A 19,736-nucleotide genomic window follows, 5' to 3' on the forward strand; every position below is an offset into this window, starting at 1 on the left:
TGATTTTCACACCCCTTTCCTCATCTCTTTGAAGATACATCAAGGCAATAAGCAAAAAATAATAAAAGAGAGGATTATAAAAAAGATGTCTAATCACTTTAAATACTTAAGAAACAGGGACTTCTCTGGTGGTGTAGTGGTTAAGACTTTGCCTTCCAATGCCGGGGGTGTGGGTTCGATCCCTGGTCGGGGAGCTAAGATTCCACATGCCTCGGGGCCAAAAAAAATAAAACAGAAGCAATATTGTAACAAATTCAATAAAGACTTTAAAAATGGTCCACATCAAAAAGCTTAAAAAAAAAAACCTTAAGAAATTAAGCAAACAAATACCTTAAATAATTAAATATATAAAAATAATCAAACTACCATGGTTACTGTCTCCATTGGTGATCCCACCTATTCTTAAATTCTATCACTTTGATACAAATGACTCTGAAATATAGAGATCATTGTCCCAATCTACCCCCTGAACCCAAGACCAGCATTTTCCTGTGTCTCCTTGACTTAGATACCCAACTGGCAGTTGAAACTCTAAAAGCCCCAAACCAAATTCATCAACTTTCCTCCATATATCATTTTATTAAGTTTCTTATTTCTATGACTGTCACCATGGCAACTACCAGGTCATTCGTGTTTGAAACTTTCTATTCATTTGAACCTCCCATTTTTTCCCAGATCCCAATCAGTCAATGGCCAAGTCCTAAAGATTCCAGCTCTAGAATCTCACTTTTCTCTTCCTTTCCACCCCCATTCCTCGCGTGAAGCTAAGGCTTTCATTACACATGTAGTCACACTGGCCTCCTCCCTCCAATCCTACCAGCGTACTGCCTACTACCATTAACCGGCTTATTATACACATCTTGCATAGATGGCTCCCTCTCTTAAAAATCTTCAAAAGAATCATTGTGCCACTAAGCCCCATGTTTCTCAACACTTAACCCATATCCCCCTTTTTGATTAATGTAAAAATCTCACATCCCTCCTGTATTGTAGATTACAGAAACAATAGAGATTTTTTTCTATTCCTTAAATATAAAACTACAAGATTCAGTGTGCTCCTTCAAACTCTACTCACTATACTTCAAGCTCTGGCTGTGAGTCACTATTATTAACTGTTGGCTCTCTGGAGGGAGGGCTTGGGCCAGTACCTAGGACATGGTGGGCACTCAATAAATGTTGATTAAATAAACTAGTAAACCCTGACAGTAAGGGTCATCCATGATATAAACTCAGACTGGTTTTCCAGTTTTATATCCTGCTCCCTCTATTTGCATTTCTCCAGCTAAATTATGTCAGTGTTTCTCAAAGCATGGTCCCAGGACCAGCAGCACCAGTAGCCCTGGGACTCGTCAGAAAGGCAAATTCTCCGTCCCCACCCGAGACCTACTGACTCACAAACTCTAGAAGTAGAGCCTCATAATTTGTGTTTTTACAAGTGCTCCAAGTTAATTCTAGTGTGTGCTGAAGTTTGATAACCACTGAACTAGACTATTTACCCTCATGTAAGCATTATCCTTCCTCCTTCCAGGACTTGTGATTCCTTCTGCCTGGAAACACCTCAGAACCTATTCCAGTGGCTAGTGTAAATGTTTCTTTTGACTGAAGAGCGAAAAACTCTAAAATATCCCCTGGATAGCCCTCATATGTCTTAACCGAAATTATACCTCTTTTTGTGTACACACTCTTTTCAGTTGGCATTAGGAAACGCAAATTTAGTCTTAGTGATAATGTCGACATTCTAAAAGTGTAAATTGATGAAAATTGTGCATATTTGGGGAGCACATGATATATCACCTGCCTCTCAGTATTAGAAGCTTATTACAAATTTTGCCATCTTGGGGATCTTGAGAGGGGATATACCTGTTTTCAGTTACAACGTTAAATGGCTTAGACGCTTTAGATTTAATGATTCCAATTTGGCAGAGTTGAAGATAGGTATTTACTGATGTTCATCCGTGTCAAAACCACATAAGCGCTCCTGGAAGCCAGATGAGCCACTTGGCTAACCTCGGAGGCATGGCAGGCAGAAACAGAAGCTGGCTTTCTCAGGCCGCAGAGAATTCACCTATGCTCCCAGATAAAACCCCTATATGTGAAATGCAAGAGGCCATTAACTTGAAAACCAATAGAAATATAATTGTCCACTGTCTTCAAGGAAAAAAAAAACATGTATAATAAACCCCCCAAATGCCACATACACACACGCTCACACATACAAAAATGGCCATGAATGCAAGATGGCAAAGTCATTCAAATTCTTTTAAGGAAATGGGATGTATTTTTGGTACTAGGATATGATACCTCATTATAAAGATGACGAGCAGCAAATTACCAAAATCTATAATCAGAGTATGTTGGGAGCAATTTTACACTATCTAGGACAATTCTCCATTTTTCAGATAAGGAATAGCCTCAGAGAGATTACATAACTTTCCCAAGATCATAGATTTAAGCAGTGGCAAAGCCTATGTTTACTTCTTCTTAGACCTGAGGTCTGCTCATTCCATCATTCTAACGTCTGGGTTGAATCACATTTGCTGATGACCACAGGAACCACAAAGGATGTGTTTTAATTAAGTCCACCTGATTACTTACCAGGCGTATAAACCATCTTTACCAGTTCTTTAGCATGCTCCTAACAAGTTGTGATAAAGCCTTTGACAAGCTCAGGACAAAACTGCAGCTTCACTGTTACGAGCATCTTAAAATTTAGCTAGGGTCATACAGAATTTTAAAGTGTAACAAGCAAATCTTAGTACACAAGACAGGCAGATGGCTCTTGCTAATATAGAAACCCTAAGATGGGTTAAGTAAATGACTAAAAAACAAAAAAAATCTCCAGAAAGCTTTATTGCGTTTGCTCTGCAACTCTCAAAACACATGATGAAACAATGTACTTTTAATTCAATGGTCGACCGATTCCTTCTTCAAGTTCTGGTTTTGATAACTCCCAGATGCAACTGTTAACTTCATAATTCGTTTTAGAAAATATGGGTCAAATCCCATTTCAGTAATGAACTAACCAAACTCCAGTCCATACTCCAGGTATTTTATGTACTAACTATAATATGATTTTTAAGTTGCAGAGCTTTAGAGTTGGGAAGGACTTTTGAGACCATGTAATCCAACACCATCATTATGTAAGAGAAAGAACTGAGATTTCTGACAGATGCAACTTCAGTACAACAAAATATTTGATAATCCTTTGGGATTAATACATAGAGAACTAGCATGAAAGCTTTCTGAATATTCTGTCAAAATTTAAATGTACATTTCACTCTACTTATTTTTATCTTGTCTGAAGTATTGTGAGTACATATAACTCTTAATTTAAAAAAAACAGAAATTAAAAGAAATCAAGATTATGCTACTTAATTATCTTAAGGGTTTAAGAATTTTTAAAAAATTGGATAATCTGATATGAAAATTTCAGTAATGTTACTATGAAAAAACATTACCATACACACAGGGTTTTTCCCCTAACATTCAAACATGCTCTCATCCAGAATATAGAGTAGAAAATATCACATAGCATAGAAAAGAACTCCACTGAAAATAGAACAGGTGAGAAAAGATAAAGTCTGTATGCAGAGAATGACACTAATTCAAAGATTTCAAAAACATCAAACCTCTTAAAAGTATCTCAGTGAGAAAGAGTCATCAATATTGTCAATATATCTAAAGAAACCAAAGTACAGAAAGGTAAAAATTGTAAAACTGGGGCAAAAACTGAGTAACAGCCTTAAACTTAAGACTCCACATTCTGAGATTTTATAACTTAGGTAAAATTGTAAGAACTTCCTTTGCTGAAGGGAGAATAACAAAGGGAGCCACAAAACTATTTACAACCACCTGTGCAAACACAGCAACATACCTATTGTTGTTCCGACAATTTCGACAACTAATGCACTCCATCGGGTCAGTCTGAGGTACTGCCGTGTACAGGCCACCACCCTTATCAGGAAGCAAGTACAGGGAAAAAGAGAAAAAGAAAGAGTGCTGAAGGTGCCATAGACTCGTAACCACATCATCTCAAATGTAAAAGCCGCACCAACAGTAAATGGCTATGTGGTATATTTTAACCATCTCCCTGAGCCATGTTATGTTTATCACTATTTACTTGTATTCACAAATGAGTGCTGCACAATATTAAAAGTGTTCTCCAAAAAGTTAACTCCTATGTTTTCTGCATGTATGTTTGTACTGGAAAGAGGCAAGTAAATGAAGGGAGAAGTTTAGTCACTTCCCTTCAGTGTTTCAAATCTAATGGGCCCAAAATATTCTATGTGTTATAACCTCCTATTCATTTTTACCTTCCTAGCAGTCATGGAAAAATTTTATGGGATGTCAGTTGGAGAAACAGGGTGGAAATCTGTTTGAATGATGTCACAAGATAAACCCATCTTCATTTTCCTGTAATTATTTCGATTAGGTCTGTTCACTGGACTAGATGAGTCTTAAAACATGTTATATTTTTCCAGATGGAGCAGATTCTCAGCCAGTGATGACTTGGAGCGGAGTATTAATATTTTGCTGTTGCTTTTGGCGGAAACTGCCTAGCAATTAAGAAAAATGCCCAGATTAACACACACCTCATTGTAAAATGTTCACTTGACATATACGATGGCAAGAGCTCTTCAAAACTCAAGTTAGGGCTTGAACCAGCCTTATGGTCAGAGTCAAAATTCTGCTTTCAAAAGCAAAACAGCAGAACTGAATTTGATAAGGGTGAGGGAGGCTGTTACATTGCACCCAAACTCAGGCCTTCAAGGTTAGGAGAAGTTCAGGCAATCGTTTTTCCCCAGAACACTTTCCACTTCCATTCATCTCATAACAACAGCCAGAATCGAAGCAAACCAAAAGGACTGAAAATTTCTCTCAACATTCCTGAGCCAACTAGCAATAGGAATTTTTAAGAAAACTTTGAGAGAAAGAATATACCTATGCTACATTCAGTCCATGAGGATAAACTCCAAAGCTTCCGAAAAAAATGAAGTTAACAACCTACAGGATGATGCATTTATTTGAATCACTAAACGGATTACAGTTAATTCAATCATTTTTATGATCAACAGCATTTAAAATATGTCCCCAGCTTCCTGGGTGGCGCAGTGGTTGAGAGTCTGCCTGCCTATGCAGGGGACACAGGTTCGTGCCCCGGTCCGGGGAAGATCCCACATGCCGTGGAGCGGCTGGGCCCGTGAGCCATGGCCGCTGAGCCTGCGTGTCCGGAGCCCGTGCTCCGCAACGGGAGAGGCCACAGCAGTGAGAGGCCCGCGTACCGCAAAAAAAAAAAAAATAAATAAATAATAATAATAATAAAATAAATAAATAAAGTATGTCCCTATTTCCACCTTCCCAGAAGAGAATAGTAAGAAAATGAATGAGTTAAGATCACAGAGGATAACCTCTAAAATTGTACACTTAATGGGGCAACTCTTATTTAAATAGCAACTCATTGTTCAAAAAACACAAAGTACTGTGTTCAAATACTAAAGCAAGCATCAGAGTTATTTTTTCTTCTTATGGAAACAGCATGTGCTGTTCAAAGCGTCATGCTCTCTCCTTCAGTTTCTTGGACAATGTTACTAGTTTGGACTAGGAATGGTGACAAAAAAAGTTTAGAAAGTCTGAATATAAGCCATGTCTTTCCACACAAAATAATGAAATCATTATTCTCGTTTGGTAATGAGATGCACTAAAGCAAATTAAATATTTTTTCTATGACATACTAAAGCTAGGTCACAGGAAAGCCATTAGATTTCTAGCTTTAAGATACAAATATATATTATAGTTTTGTTCTCCAAAGGTAATATTTTAATAAACCTTTACTACTGTTGAAGATAAAAAAAAAATCTCTAAACTTCTCCAAACTTTAGCACATTGTGGGTTATGGGTAAATATATCTGTAATCAGAACAATGACAAAAACGTAAATGAGTGCCTAATTGACGAACTAACATATTATCTATCTGATTGAAAAATAATGTGGATGCATATCCAAACAATGTAATAAGTCAAACTGCCTAGTGCAGAGAATCTCTTTCACCAGCACAAATCTAAAATACGTCAGTCATTCTACTCTCATTTCAAAAATTAAACTCTATCAGCTGGTTATCCCTGAAATAATGTAGTTTTAAAGGTTTATCACTCCTTGTGGCTAGAGAATACTAATATTGTAAAACATAAAGCACAGAAACACACAGAACAGGCAACCACAGAAACACACATGGGGCAAAACAAATCAAAAAAACCTCACAGGGGGTCAGAAGTGACAATCTGGCGGCCTGCAGACATGCTGTGCATGGCCCACGCAACGCTTTCTAAAACTGGAATTAGTTGCCAACGTGTAAAAAAATCTGGTGATTTCACCCAGATTTACGGATGTCGTGAAAAATCAGAAGACCAGGCCACACGGGGCCCTCAGCTCTGCATACAAACAATGGGCACTGAACCGGGGCTGCTGCTTTAAGACAGTGCACAACTCTCCCATGCCTCCACCGCTTCTGTCCCATCCCCAACTTGCTTCACTCAGTTTCAAGATCTGCCTGACTCGTCTAAGCATATGAGCTTTCAGCTACGTCCACTCCAGTGAACCTGTGAGGTTTCTATATTGGGAAAGACCACGCGTGCTGGCCCTGTTCTTGTATCCTGGCACCGTGGGGCACAGGGGCGCTTTTATTTATAATTGGGTCTCTTACATTCACTAGATGACGAGGATGTTCAAAATCCACACGTGTCCTGGTTAGAGAGTTCGTGCGCCCAGAGTAGAGTCCTCCATTTAAGCTCCCGCTGACTCCACTGGGGAGCTTATGGTGGAGATGGGAGCAGCCATTGCTGAAGCTTCCACGAACATTTCTGTTTATTCGGCTTGTGCCAGGCAGAGTGGTGTATTCCACCATCTGCCCAGTAACATCTGACCCTTGGTAGAGATAGCCTGGTGGGTCATATTCTGTTGAGAGAGAACAACAAAAAGAAAAGGTTAGATACTGAAAAGGACAATTCTTCTTGCTTGGGAAGTTTTATTAATTAAACCCTTAAAAAACTATAACTATACTAAAATAAAATACTCTAAAAAAGTGTTCGCTTAAAGCCTCCCTGTGAGATATGCTTTAATAAAATTATTGCTGTTAGTTCCTTTACAGTGTGGAGTCAGCCAGGAACTGTAAATTAGTTATGACTCTTTAATGGGAGGAGAAATTAACCAGAGAGAAATTACTCAAAAGAGAATTAATAAACTATGCAAGCTGAAACTATCAAAGTACCGGCAACACTACAAAAAGGTGTTTAAATTCCCCTGTGCTTCCAAGTGCTGAAAGAAATTGTACAACAGGATAACTTTAGGTAGGATATTTCAAAAAGCAATAAACACCACTTTTAAGTAAAAGGATGGGGTTGGGGAAACATTCACTATTCATATAGTTCTTTGGTTATTACAGCCAAGTTGGAAGTTTTGAGGCACCAACGGCAAAAGGCTAATTATTCCCTTTCCTTATATTAAAAGCATTTCAACAGCTGCCTCAAATATCTGATTCCCAGAGGCACACCTACCAGATATATTTAGAAAAAGTGAAATGTCCTTTAGAAAGTATATTATCTAAACTGCACAGGATTTGTTGTCAGAGTTTCGATTGATTCTTCACAGGTATTGGAGGCGCCAAGACTGGACTAGGTGTTCCTTTTCCTATGACAGGTGTGTTATTATCACAGGTGTGTTATTATCAGTATACCTGCTTCTCTCCTCCACTAAACTATAAGGAGAGGGCATTATACCTGCACTGTCCACCACAGTGCAGAGCACGCAGGAGAGAGCCGACAAGTATCTTCTGAATGAATGACGGAATGAACATTACCATCATAAATTCCCATCTTTCAACATGTTATCAAGTCACAAAGGAAAATGACTTTAGCCAGATTAATCTCGCTCAGACAACCAGATCAATACTCTTCTTTTAATGGTTCAGCGCACTCTCACACACTCAAAGTCAATGACATGAAAACCATTTAGAAAAAGACCCAATCAAGGGATGGCCAGCTCTTTCAGCCTGGTACCAGCATCACTTCTCTCCCTGCCTATCTCCTGGAAGGCACCAAGGCAATAAAAATACATCACTTTCTACCCCCCCTCCCCCGCCCCACCCCACCCCGAGCTGTTCACTAAAAAGGGACCATGGGCAGGAACCGGCTAAGAGCTGCTCGAGTGCCTGTCACGGCTGGGGTCTTCCTCTGCTCTTTTCTCATCTCTTTCTCCTGGGGCCAAAGAGGAAACCAAAATACTTCCTCCCAGCAGAGACTAAAGACTCTGATTGATCTGACTGTGCTCTTTTATGCTAGCTGAGGGAAGAGAAACGGTAGGGAGGGGAAGAAAAATGGGGAAAGAAATGGGAAGAGGGTTCTAACGCACCATCACTGACAGCTCGGACACTCCTACTACTGGACACATTTGGGGGTGGGGACACCACTCTGCAGAGGTTTTAGTACATTAAGTACCGAATCAGGACTGTGGTACCTTCATCTGTGTCATCCCGGAACAGTAACTTAGAAAAGTCTTCACTACCCTCCTTTCCATCATGCCTTTTCCATTCCTTGCTGACAAGATTTGGACCCGTATGGAGGGGCTCCTGCAGCAATTCCAAAGCTCATGCTTCAAGTCCTCATCCTCTTTGGTGGTCCGACAGAGCCAGAGTTTCCCAGCACTAAGTCAGCTATTTACATAGAGACCTGCTTAGTTTGGGCTTTGCTATTTATTTCTCCTGGGCAATTTAATTTGATGCTCCACTTACTTTGGCTTACAGCTAGAACTGTTTTAAAGTCACCTCCGCTGAATGAAGAGTATCGAATGTGTTTTATACCATGACACTCATACGTGAACGTGTTAGAAATCAGTATTCATTCTGACAATCTTTTTCTACTTATCTTTAGAAAAAAGAGAAGGAGACACTGATGGATGACTTACTCTGTATGGGATTCTGCTGGCGGTTCTTCCACAGGCACATGGCAATGAAAGCCATGAGGATGAGCACCATTACGCCCAGAACGCAGCCGACGATCAGATACAGCATGTCACTGCTTCTGGCGGGACTGCTTGCGGGCCCAGCATTTCCTCCACTCCCCGAAGAATTTGGAGGGGTGCTCAGGTCTTTGACAGGGTACTCAGAAGCTCCAGGAACCCGTTTCACTAGTTGAAATATACAGGAAAACATGATGTCAGAGTGAAGACAGACTCTCTATGAAATGGTTTACTCTCCGAAGGAGGTCTGGTTAGGAATCCAAGCCAGTCTGTTTACGCTTGGTACTGAGATGATCTGACCACCGATGAGTCACAAAGAGGGCTCAAAAGTTTAAAAATCTAACGTCAAGGTTTTAGGTCACAAATTCTAAAGAAATTATAAGATCAGAGACACAGATGCACTTGGTCTAACCCAAGCTGCTATATGATTATTGCTCAATTGTACTTGCAGAAGACTCCCAAAGAGTTGACATAAAACGATTTCAACTTACAGATGGGACAAAAACTCCTTTCGATCTGATATGCTTTGAGCTGAATGAGACTCGCAATTAGATATTTTATGCCCCTCGCATGTGAATAATATTAGAAGACATGATTCCGGACTACTAGGACAATTATATACAATTCCAAAAACCTCACACATAATATTAAACTTCCCAAACCAAAAAATGTTGGAGTCCACATAAACGCAGTGCTTTGACCTAATCCACTGGTACTCTGGATAATGGCAACAACAAAAGCTAATAACAGGTGGGACACAAACCCCATTTTCTCTGTCCCCAAATAACATGCTCTTGATGCTTTAAATGTCATAGAAAAGCAGTAGAGCATAGTGGTTGATGGCCTGATCTTTAGAACCGGACTGCCCAGGTTTTTAACCTGTTCCATCACTTATCCTTAGCTGTAAGACTTTGAGCTCCATGAACCAGTTTCTGCAGGTGGAAAATGGAGATGATAATAACAGCCCCATCATAGGTTGTCACAAAGAGTAAAGCTCTCAGCATGGAGCCTGGCGCGCGGCAGTGTTCAATCCATTTTGTCAGTATTATTAGTTACTATACCTCCTGTTATGGTTCCTAATAACCTACAGGAGCAGAGTGGTCATTAAAAATATCTACTTTAACAAACATTCTACCGGGCTTCTATTTTCCAGCAACTTCAACCATGCAGAATAGGGCTGGAAATCAGTCAACGAGAGGCTGCCTTTCCAAGGAAAGAGCTCTCCATCACTGAAAGCTGGAAGAATACCTGGCAGAGAGTCTCTATAGGAAATTTCTACTTTGGGTGGTATGTTGGATTATACAATTCTAAGGTCCCTGACAATTCCAAAGACAACAAACAAGTTTCTGAGACAAAAATGGGTGTTACAGATCGCACATGAAATGCCATGATTACTCATAGGGAAGTCCGTCAGGCTTATTCACTCTTTATTTACTCTTAATGTATTCAAAACTCCACCAAGCTTGAGGACCGGTTGCCAACCTCTCACTGAAGTCAGAAACTTTTGCAGTGGATGGTGAATGACACGGTCCCATTAGCATGAATAAGAAGAGACAGCAGGAGCATGACACGAGCAATGTGAGGTGAAAAACATAAAGAGAAAGCAGAGAACTGAAGAAAAGTCGTGACAGTCTATGATCTTTAAGGGTGGGGGAAAGAGGCTGGCCTCCAATATTTACTGAATTACTAAAGATAAGACAATTGCTGTTCACAGCAAGAACTCTGAGTCATTTCTTTAAAAGGAGAAATCATGAATCAAATGTTCTACTTAGGCTGGGACTGTGTAACACATTTTAGAAACTCATTCAGTATGAACAGTTAACATTTTAAAGTTTTTTGTTTTTCACTGATCTGAAAGTCTGTAGGTAGAACCTTTGATTCCCCAGCAAAGTCAATTAATAATACTTAAAAACAGCACAGTTAGCACATTATTGTCTGTGTTTTATGTTCCGCCTGGCTAGACTCTTAAATGTCTTGGGAACAGAGATGAGAAATTTCATTTATATGTAATTTTGCTCCGGGTTTCACAGCACTCGGGAGGCAAGTAAGAAATGCTCATGAACATATCACAGTGTTCAGTACAAAAAGGTACTCAAATATATGCTAAACAAGTGAAATTCAAGGTAAGTCTACAGGTCTGTGTGTATATATGTTTAAATGTGAATTTAATATGTGGGTTTTGCAGCAGGAAGACACATGATTCAGAATTAAACAAGGAAACCGAGTCTTAGCTTTATAATTCAATCTTTCTAAGCCTGTTTCTACTTTGGCTATTTCTATTATTCAAGTGTGGTATCTTCTGTTTTCAACGATGGTAGTATTTTACAGCTAATCTATGTATGCAGGCAGAGCTGAGAATTTCACCTTAGAATTATCGACTAATTCTGAACTTTACTACGCTTCACTGAACGAGTAGGTAGTGTTATACGTATCTGTCATTCAAGAAACCACTTTAAACGTACGTAATGCTTTTCCTTAAACACCCTTATACTTTTTTTTAAGGATTCTAATTCTCACAGCAGTCTCAGATAATTAGTCAGCAAATATTTCTGTTCCTTCATGGAGGAAAAAAAAAGAAATGACTTACTCAGAGTCACCCAGAAGTTAATGAATACAATGAACACTTATGTAAACTACTCTTAAGGCAAGTTCTCTAGCCGACAGAAGGCTAGACTGTTGGGACAGTCTAAATGGATACACCGAAAAAAGGGTCCAAAGTTTCTTTAGTAAATATATCGATAGTCAGGAGGAATAATCCAGAGTTCAGAATTCTAGTTCTGTCCAGGGAGAAAGCATTAATTCTGACCCCTCCCCTACCTTTCGTCTCACAGATCATCACGTTACTAAACTCGCTCTCTCCTCCTTCATTGAAGCATTGCATTTTAATATCATAGGAGGTTTCTGGCTGCAGGTGGCCTATCATGTGCCACTGCTTTGAACCTAGGAAGGAAAAATAAAAGATAAGCTTTACAACCCACAACCTAAACAACATTGTCAATAAAATCACTTAGTAATTTTGAAATGAGGTTGGAGCAGCAGCCAACACCATATAGTCAGTTTCTGCAATAAAAGTGTATTTCATATAAATATTTTAGCAATGCACAACAGATAGATAGCATTTCTATTACATGGCATGAAAAAAATGGTAAAGAGAAGAGAGAAATGGAATTAAAGCTCTACCTGTGTGTGGGCAGACTTTGATTCATTACAAGTAATTAGTAGTAAGTCCTTCATAAAATACGTGTTAATTTTATGCATAAGTAAAACAAAACAAAACAGAACAAAAAACCACCTCCAGTCCTTTGATCCCCTACTTCAGCCCAGCAAGTCAATCACTCTGTCCACCTAACCAGAAAGCAACGCCACGTATGAGGTCAGAAAACGGTGCCTTACCCAGAACAAGTGACCACTTACAAGACAGGCCTCAGTGAAACTCTCAATTCCACTGTAATAGACACAACATGATCCAAAATATAAATGAATGCCTGAATTCGAGAACAGTCAGAAAGCAAAGTCTACTATGGGAAACTCTTGGCTACCGCTCCCACCATTTCTTTCCTTCTGCACCAGGGTCTCCAAACCACACAAGCATCTCTAACAGAATGATTCTGTTATCCATGGTGCGCGGCCAGCATTTCATTTAGAAACACTTCTAAACTGAACACTCCAGTATAAATGACTCTCCGTTTTTACTTCTGTGAACCTGTGACAAACTTTAATAAACAGGGGTACTTGTGCCAGATTCAATGAACCCTTCAAGCGCTTTTAATCCTTCTTAGAAATTACCTCTTCAACCTGTTTCCACTGTTTCTTAGAAACTCAACTATACCACCAACTGATTTAAGAGTCGACTAAAGGGGAAGGAAAACAAAACAAAACCAATCCACACACACAAGTCATATCTGCTTGGCTGACAGGACCTATAGCTCTGGGATCCTTTCTAAGTCAACGCAGACAAAAACACCTTGACCCGGAAGCACCCTGACCCCCTTCCAGAACACCAACACAAAGCCCCTCGTTCATATTTTATAAGCCCCATATTTTATAAGGAAGAGAATCTGCTTGTTTTAGGATCAAGGGACTATGAAAAGCTCAAGAAGTGAGGAATTCTATGCCCCATTTATAAGTGTAAAGAGGACCCTAAAAGAAACTTGACTCAAAATCTACTTGAGACAGGAACAGATCTATTTTTAAATTCCAAAAACTTTTCTAAAAGACTTCAACTTTTTTCTATATCTTTAGGTCTTTCCCAGACTTCCACTCACCTATCACCATTCGCTTGAATAATTATTACACTAGATTTGAAGTTTTCCTTTCGTAGCACTAGTAAAGAAATGGAATTAAACTAAAATTCTGATATGTTTCTAATAAGAGAGAATAAAGTAATACATATTTTGTTAGATTAACATCCCGTGTTATGGTAATTATTCCAATTACTCGAAATATCGGCAAAGAGAAAGTTTTACGGCTCACTGATGAATAAGACACCTAAGTGCATTATTAGGTTTAAAATCAACCAACCAGCGTATCCTTTGCTTAGCAAGCAGATTTTTCTCCAAGAATAGTTTAGAAAGGGTAAAAAACCAAAGCACAGGCTTAAAGATCAGGATGACTGATACTCTGACTTACCTGGAACTCAACTCAATTTACAAGATTAAAATATTCATCACGAAAACATGGTACGTTGGAAATGTTTAGTTTACCTAAATGTGGAACCTAATTCAGAAGACAGGATAACTTAATATAATTGCTCTTCTCTTACTGTATTCTTTAACAATGTAATTGTGTTTCAAAGCTTAAACAATTTTGAGTCAATATACATAAGTAATCTAAAACTTTAAAGAAAACTTTAGGTACAAAGAATAAATACTTCTGCTCCTCGGTTTGGGAAAACAAGCCAATAGTTTCCAACTGCCACAAAAAGAATTTCAAGTTCATAAACTTGAAAACAAGGAAGGAGCAAATTACACAGCGCAGTGAAGCCCACTTAAACATCTAACTGCTCCATCTATTACGTTCATAAACAAGTTCTCTGTGAACCACAAGGCAAAGCTCACATGTACAGACGCTTGCAGTGAAAACAAAGTCTTCTTTAGAGCAATTTCCCAGTTCCACACTCAACAGTCACATCACTCAAGTCTGCAAAAGTTCAAAGATTTAACTAGAGAATATAGTTTAGAAACTCTTTATCAGCGGATTATTTCTAGAGTAAAACCCAGAAGGGTGGGCAAGAGAGTGATACAGATGGAGTCAGAGAGGGATGTTCATTTTACTGACATTTGCCTTGTTTAGAACGATTTTCTAACAAAAGTGTAGCCTCTCTCAAAAGATTTTAAAAATAAAAATCTGAGAGCCCCACTCGCCTAACCCAGATAAACTAAAATGAAGACCGAGCCAGGACTAAAGTGTAGATCAGTCACTAACAATTCTTTCCATTTCGTTTTTTAAACAGCTTTTTTATGAAGTAAAATATGCATATGGGAAAGTACCCATTATTGTACAGCTGAATGTTCAGGAGCAGAACACAGCCATGGGACCAGCTCCCAGGTGAAGAGAGGGAGGGGTCCTGGCTCCCCAATCCCCATCATGCTTCCTCCTGCCACTGCTCCCTCAAGGCAGCTACTATCTCAACTTCACAGAATCCTTTTACCACTAACAATGATCTTTCCACATTTCCCCAATTCTTAACGTCTAAAGCAGATTTGGGGACTCATTTCTTTCCTACTTTTCCAGATTAAGAAAAGAGAAACAATCACTCTTTCATTCAAAAAATATGCTGGGTATTAAAACTTAGACAATAAATTTTTCATCATGTTGCAAAAGTAATTCCATTGGATAAACAGTAAAATGAATGCTGCAATATTTCAAGAAACATGATGGTGCACATTAAAAGTAATTTATTATAAGACTACTTGTAACAAAAAACTATGTGGCAGTATTTGATGTCAAGAATTCAGAGGAAAGAAACCTCAGCCTGGGACAATTTTATGACACAATCCATTAGGAGATTAATATTTCAAAACAGAAGAATCTTGGAGTGAAAAAAAGACATTGGAAGGAGCTTTCCTCTCATACTAAGAATCCCTTCCAAGATATCACTGAGAAACAGGCACCCAGCTTCTACTGAACACCTCCCAAATTAGGGAGCTTATTATTTTGTGAGAGAACCATGCTAAAAATGCAGTATTAGAGGGTTCTCCTTCACAAAATTTCCTTGTAGCCCCCCTCTGTCACCCCAACAGGTTGAGTTCCTCTTACACATCCTAGTCCTTAAATACTTGGAGACAGCTGTCCTGTTGCTGGTTCCTTGTCTTTTTTCCAATCTGATCATTCCCAGACACTCCACTGTTCTTTTTGGACTCCAAGCATTCATTCATTCCTTCATTCAATAAACACCAAACATCTCATCACTGTAGGACTTGGGACACAGCTGTGGGAAAGAAGGCCCTTTGCCCACAAGGAGGTTAACATTTAGTGGGGGAGACAAACTTTAAGCAAATAATTCCGTACACACACAACTAAACTAGGATAAACTGCATGAAGTAAACATAAGTGCATGGTTAGAAATCACAAGGGCATCTCCTGTCAATGGGAGGGGGTTCTCTGAGCAAGGAACATTCAAGCACACAACAGACAGAAGTGGAGGTCCGAGATGAAGCCTTGGGGGAGGTAGCTGGAACTGCCGTGTGCCAAGGTCCCGAGGCAAGAAAGATCTTGGTGAATACGAGGAGACGAAAGAAGGCCCACGCGTGACGGAAGACACGGTGAGAAAGGGAGAGTGCATGACACATAGTGGAGGTGAGGCAGGCGCCAGCCAGACCACGTGCGGCCCTCAGACCACAGGCAAAGTTCCGGATTACATTTTCTTTTTCTTTTTTTAAATTAATTAGTTAATTAATTTTATTTTTGGTTGTTCAGTGCAGCTTGTAGATTCCCCAACCAGGGGCTGAACCTGGGCCCTTGGCAGTGCAAGTGTGGAGTCCTAACCACTGGACCGCCAGGGAAGTCCCTGGATTATATTTTAAATGTAGTCAAAAGGCAGTTTCAACACGCTTTGTGCTCTCAACTGTTTTCTTCTCTACATATATTCAACTTCTCAGCATCTCTAAAAATGGGTAACACACTCAAGATGGGATCTTTCTAGGACAGACTTCAATGGAACTGTTGCCTGAGACACTCTTTTTTAAAATATAGCTAGAAGTTGTAATTGATTTTTATATTCAGGCCACTATTCATTTAAACAAAACAGAAAAATTTTTTTCAGATGAACTACTGACAAATCATATCTCCCCCACTCTTTTGTAACTGACTGTTTCTTTAAGCAAATGTAAGATGGTATATATACAGTTGACCCTTGAACAATGTGGGTCCACTTTTACACAGATACTCGGTAGTAAGTGCTACATTACTACATAGCCTGTGGTGGGTCGAACCTGCAGATGTGGAGGAACCCTGGATACGGAGGGCCGACTGTAAGTTATACGAGGATTAACCCCCCCCATTCTTCAAGGGTCCACTGCACTAAATTGGAAAAATTATCTTTCTTTGGGAAAAATTCAAAGTAATAGTACATATACCATTTCATTTTTTTTTACTCTATCTTAACCTGGGGTAATGTTTTTCATAATATTTATAAACCCTCTCCCTCCAAAGCTCCTTTATTAGGACTCCCACTTGTCCTTGTAACTTACCTTCTACAATATCCCTCTTGTAATCACTGTCATTGTCACTATCTGTTGGCCGGTAATAGATATAAAATCCTTGAATGGGAGTGTTATTGTTACTTGATGGAATGTACTAGAAAAGAGAAGCAAAGATTTGTCAAAGACAAAAATAAATGTAACTTTCACATCCATTAAGATTTATTTATCTGTGTGGCAATATTTTTTTAGCTTCATTTTGCAAACATCCTTGATGGCCATTTTAAGTTTAATTTAAAGACATTCAAAGGTATTAAGAGCATCTTGGCTTACTGCAGGGCTAAACAAAAATAAAGCAATATATCTCACCAGCTTCAAAGACATAAAAGTACATTGGGTTCAAAAGGAATAAAACATGAAATGGCGATTAAGTTAACACTTGGATGAGAGCTGAGGAGACAATCATTTTATTTTTAAACCTGCCCCTCTTATAACATGTGCTCTGACACAAATATCTGTGCCCTTCAATTTCCCCTTACTTGAAAGTTCAAAAATTTGCCGTTCATAGTATTGTGTCACAAGATATTAAATTAACATGGCCAAATCAGAAACTCTTCTCATTAGAGAAGATGTTTTACTTACCGTCCACTTGAGCATGATCTGAGTATCACTGACAGCTTCTGTGTATGCGATGTGAGGTCCAGTTATCGGACGGTTAGAAAAACGATTGGGGAACCCAGCCACCTGATAAGGACGAGAGGCCGAACTCCGAAAACTCTCACCATAATGGTTGACAGCAATGACCCTAAATTTGTATGTTGAACCTTTTGAGGGGGGGAAAGAAAACCATAATTTTTTAAAAGCTATAATAAGACATCTGAAAGGACAATATTCAAAATACGACAATTGTGCTTAAGTATCTCTCTACAATAACAACAACATCCTCGAAAGCCTAGATGAATAGATTTCAACGCAGTTGCCAGCTCTTATTCACTGGTATTGCATGTGTTCACTGAGCGTGTTCAAGATTACAAGACCTTATTGGGAGTCACTGGGAGAGACGGATGATGTCCGTCATGGAACGGGGCAGGGAGAAAATGGGAAAGAGCACGTTTCTCTTTCAACATCCTGTTCTAAAGTCATACCCATCAAATACAGGACTAGCTGGTGTATCTGTGCTCAAAACTAGGTTCTTTTCCCTTTGAAAGGAACAACTGAAGCGAAGTTTAATACGGCGAATACGTTTGTGAAGAGGCACTGTGTGGGTGATAGCAGATGTCACTCTGCTCCCGCTAATAATAGGATAAGGGGAGCAGATTTAAGCTACAACAGAAGGTATCTGTTTGGATTAGATATTAAGAACTTAAAAAAACCTCCAAGGATTGTGAGTTTCTGAAAATCTGAATCTAAAGAATAAATTAGACTCCTAAAGCAAGTTTCCTAAAAGCTCAAAAATAACCCCTGGGCATCTGAAGACAGTCTTTTCTGTCTGTAACATGTTCCTTAGCTTTGCCCATATTTAAAACTGCCATCTTCTCCCAACTGTACCTACATGTTCCTGGGCTCCTCATGTTACCTGTTTAGACAAACACAGGTATTTGCTACTAAAGTACATTTAAAAGTCCATCAACAAAAATGGTCATGAAACCCAAACAAATAAAAGTAAAGAAAGTTGATTTGTGATTACTGCTTTTCTCTTTTACAGTTTAATTTCTTTCATACACTGTGGGGGGGCTGGGGAAGTCCCCTGCTGCTGAAACAAAACTTACAGAACAAAGAGATGTTAGTGTTGTCTCGTCTTCATAAAATAAAGCAATGGGTCTAACCATGCTGAGATGCATCATCAGATCGATTTTAGTCAAATAAGCAATTTTTCTCTTAAAATATTCATTCACAGCAAAACAGACACACACACAGACACACACACACACACACACACACACAAAGATGTCACCACAACACTGTTTCTATTTATTTGCAGTTAGAAATAATCTAAAGCCCAGAAATGATGAATGGTTAAGAAAATCATGATGTACTTACTTGGTAGATACACAGTTATTAAAAATTGAGTTTCTGAAGAATTGTTAATGATATCGGAAAATGCATATGATATAATATAGGGGAAAGGGGTCACAAGATAATATTTATGGCACGATCCTGGTTTGTATTAGAAAGGAAAAAAGACTAGAAAGAAATACAACAAAATATAAACAATGGTTATCTCTGGATGGGTGGGTTTCAGGTGACTATTCTCTTTTTATATTTTATTTTCAAAATTTTATACAATAAGCTCATATTACTTTAACAATTAGAAGAATATGAGATTATTAAGAATTTGCATCTAAAGTCAGCACTGATGGTTTAAAAGAAAATGTTTGCATATCACTACCTGGCTCTAAACTACGCACTTCCACAGAAAGTTTGGAAGGAGGAATGTCTTCAGCTGCCACCAGCCAATCGCTAGTCCGCATCCGTTTATATTCGACCTTGAAGGCAGTGATTGGAGACCCCCCATTTGCCCGAGGAATCCAAGTGACATAGACGGACGTCTCTGATGCAGTGGAGATAGTGGGCCGATCAGGTGCCTCTGGGACTGGAAATGGAAACATTCATTTCAATAACCCGAGGCAGCAGAGACAAGAATGACTCAAATGGACTGCAAGGGATAAATCCCAAACATCATTGTCTTAACGGCTCTTCACCAAACTTCTTTGCAGAGTTAACAGTATTATGACTACACTCCTGTCCTCTGTTAAAAGCTAATGGGCAATGAAATCGCCAAATACAGCACGGAAGGGAGGAAGAGTGAAAAAATTTATAATTTTTTTTTTTTTTTTTGCGGCACGCGGGCCTCTCTCACTGCGCCACCAGGGAAGCCCCAAAATTTATAAATTGGATAATTAGCTTTGAAACACTGAAAGTTAATGAGTATGATCATTATGACCATGCTATCTTGGATTCCTGGCTAAAACAGTGAATACGTAATTATTACTTGGTGCTTCAAGTCTGACTGTGGTTAAAATTTACAGTAAATTTTCAAAATGATGTGTTACTTAAATGTTTTTCTTTACCCATCCAAGCTACAGA

General features: G+C 39.0%; 1 protein-coding gene across 1 annotated transcript in view; it reads right to left on the bottom strand.

The window, feature by feature from the left end:
• The window catches only part of CDON (cell adhesion associated, oncogene regulated), a 57,017-nt gene that overhangs the window by 13,070 nt on the left and 24,211 nt on the right, over positions 1-19,736 (bottom strand). The window contains exons 11-17 of the mRNA XM_007463614.1: positions 19,039-19,242; positions 17,292-17,473; positions 16,701-16,806; positions 11,827-11,949; positions 8,956-9,177; positions 6,701-6,951; positions 3,875-3,954 (exon numbers count right to left, since the gene is read on the bottom strand). Of these exons, the coding sequence (XP_007463676.1) occupies positions 3,875-3,954; positions 6,701-6,951; positions 8,956-9,177; positions 11,827-11,949; positions 16,701-16,806; positions 17,292-17,473; positions 19,039-19,242 (1,168 nt within the window). The remainder of the gene's footprint in view (positions 1-3,874; positions 3,955-6,700; positions 6,952-8,955; positions 9,178-11,826; positions 11,950-16,700; positions 16,807-17,291; positions 17,474-19,038; positions 19,243-19,736) is intronic.

Source organism: Lipotes vexillifer, unplaced genomic scaffold (genome assembly GCF_000442215.2).
Source record: "Lipotes vexillifer unplaced genomic scaffold, Lipotes_vexillifer_v1.1 scaffold442, whole genome shotgun sequence".
Taxonomy (NCBI): Eukaryota; Metazoa; Chordata; class Mammalia; order Artiodactyla; family Lipotidae; genus Lipotes; species Lipotes vexillifer.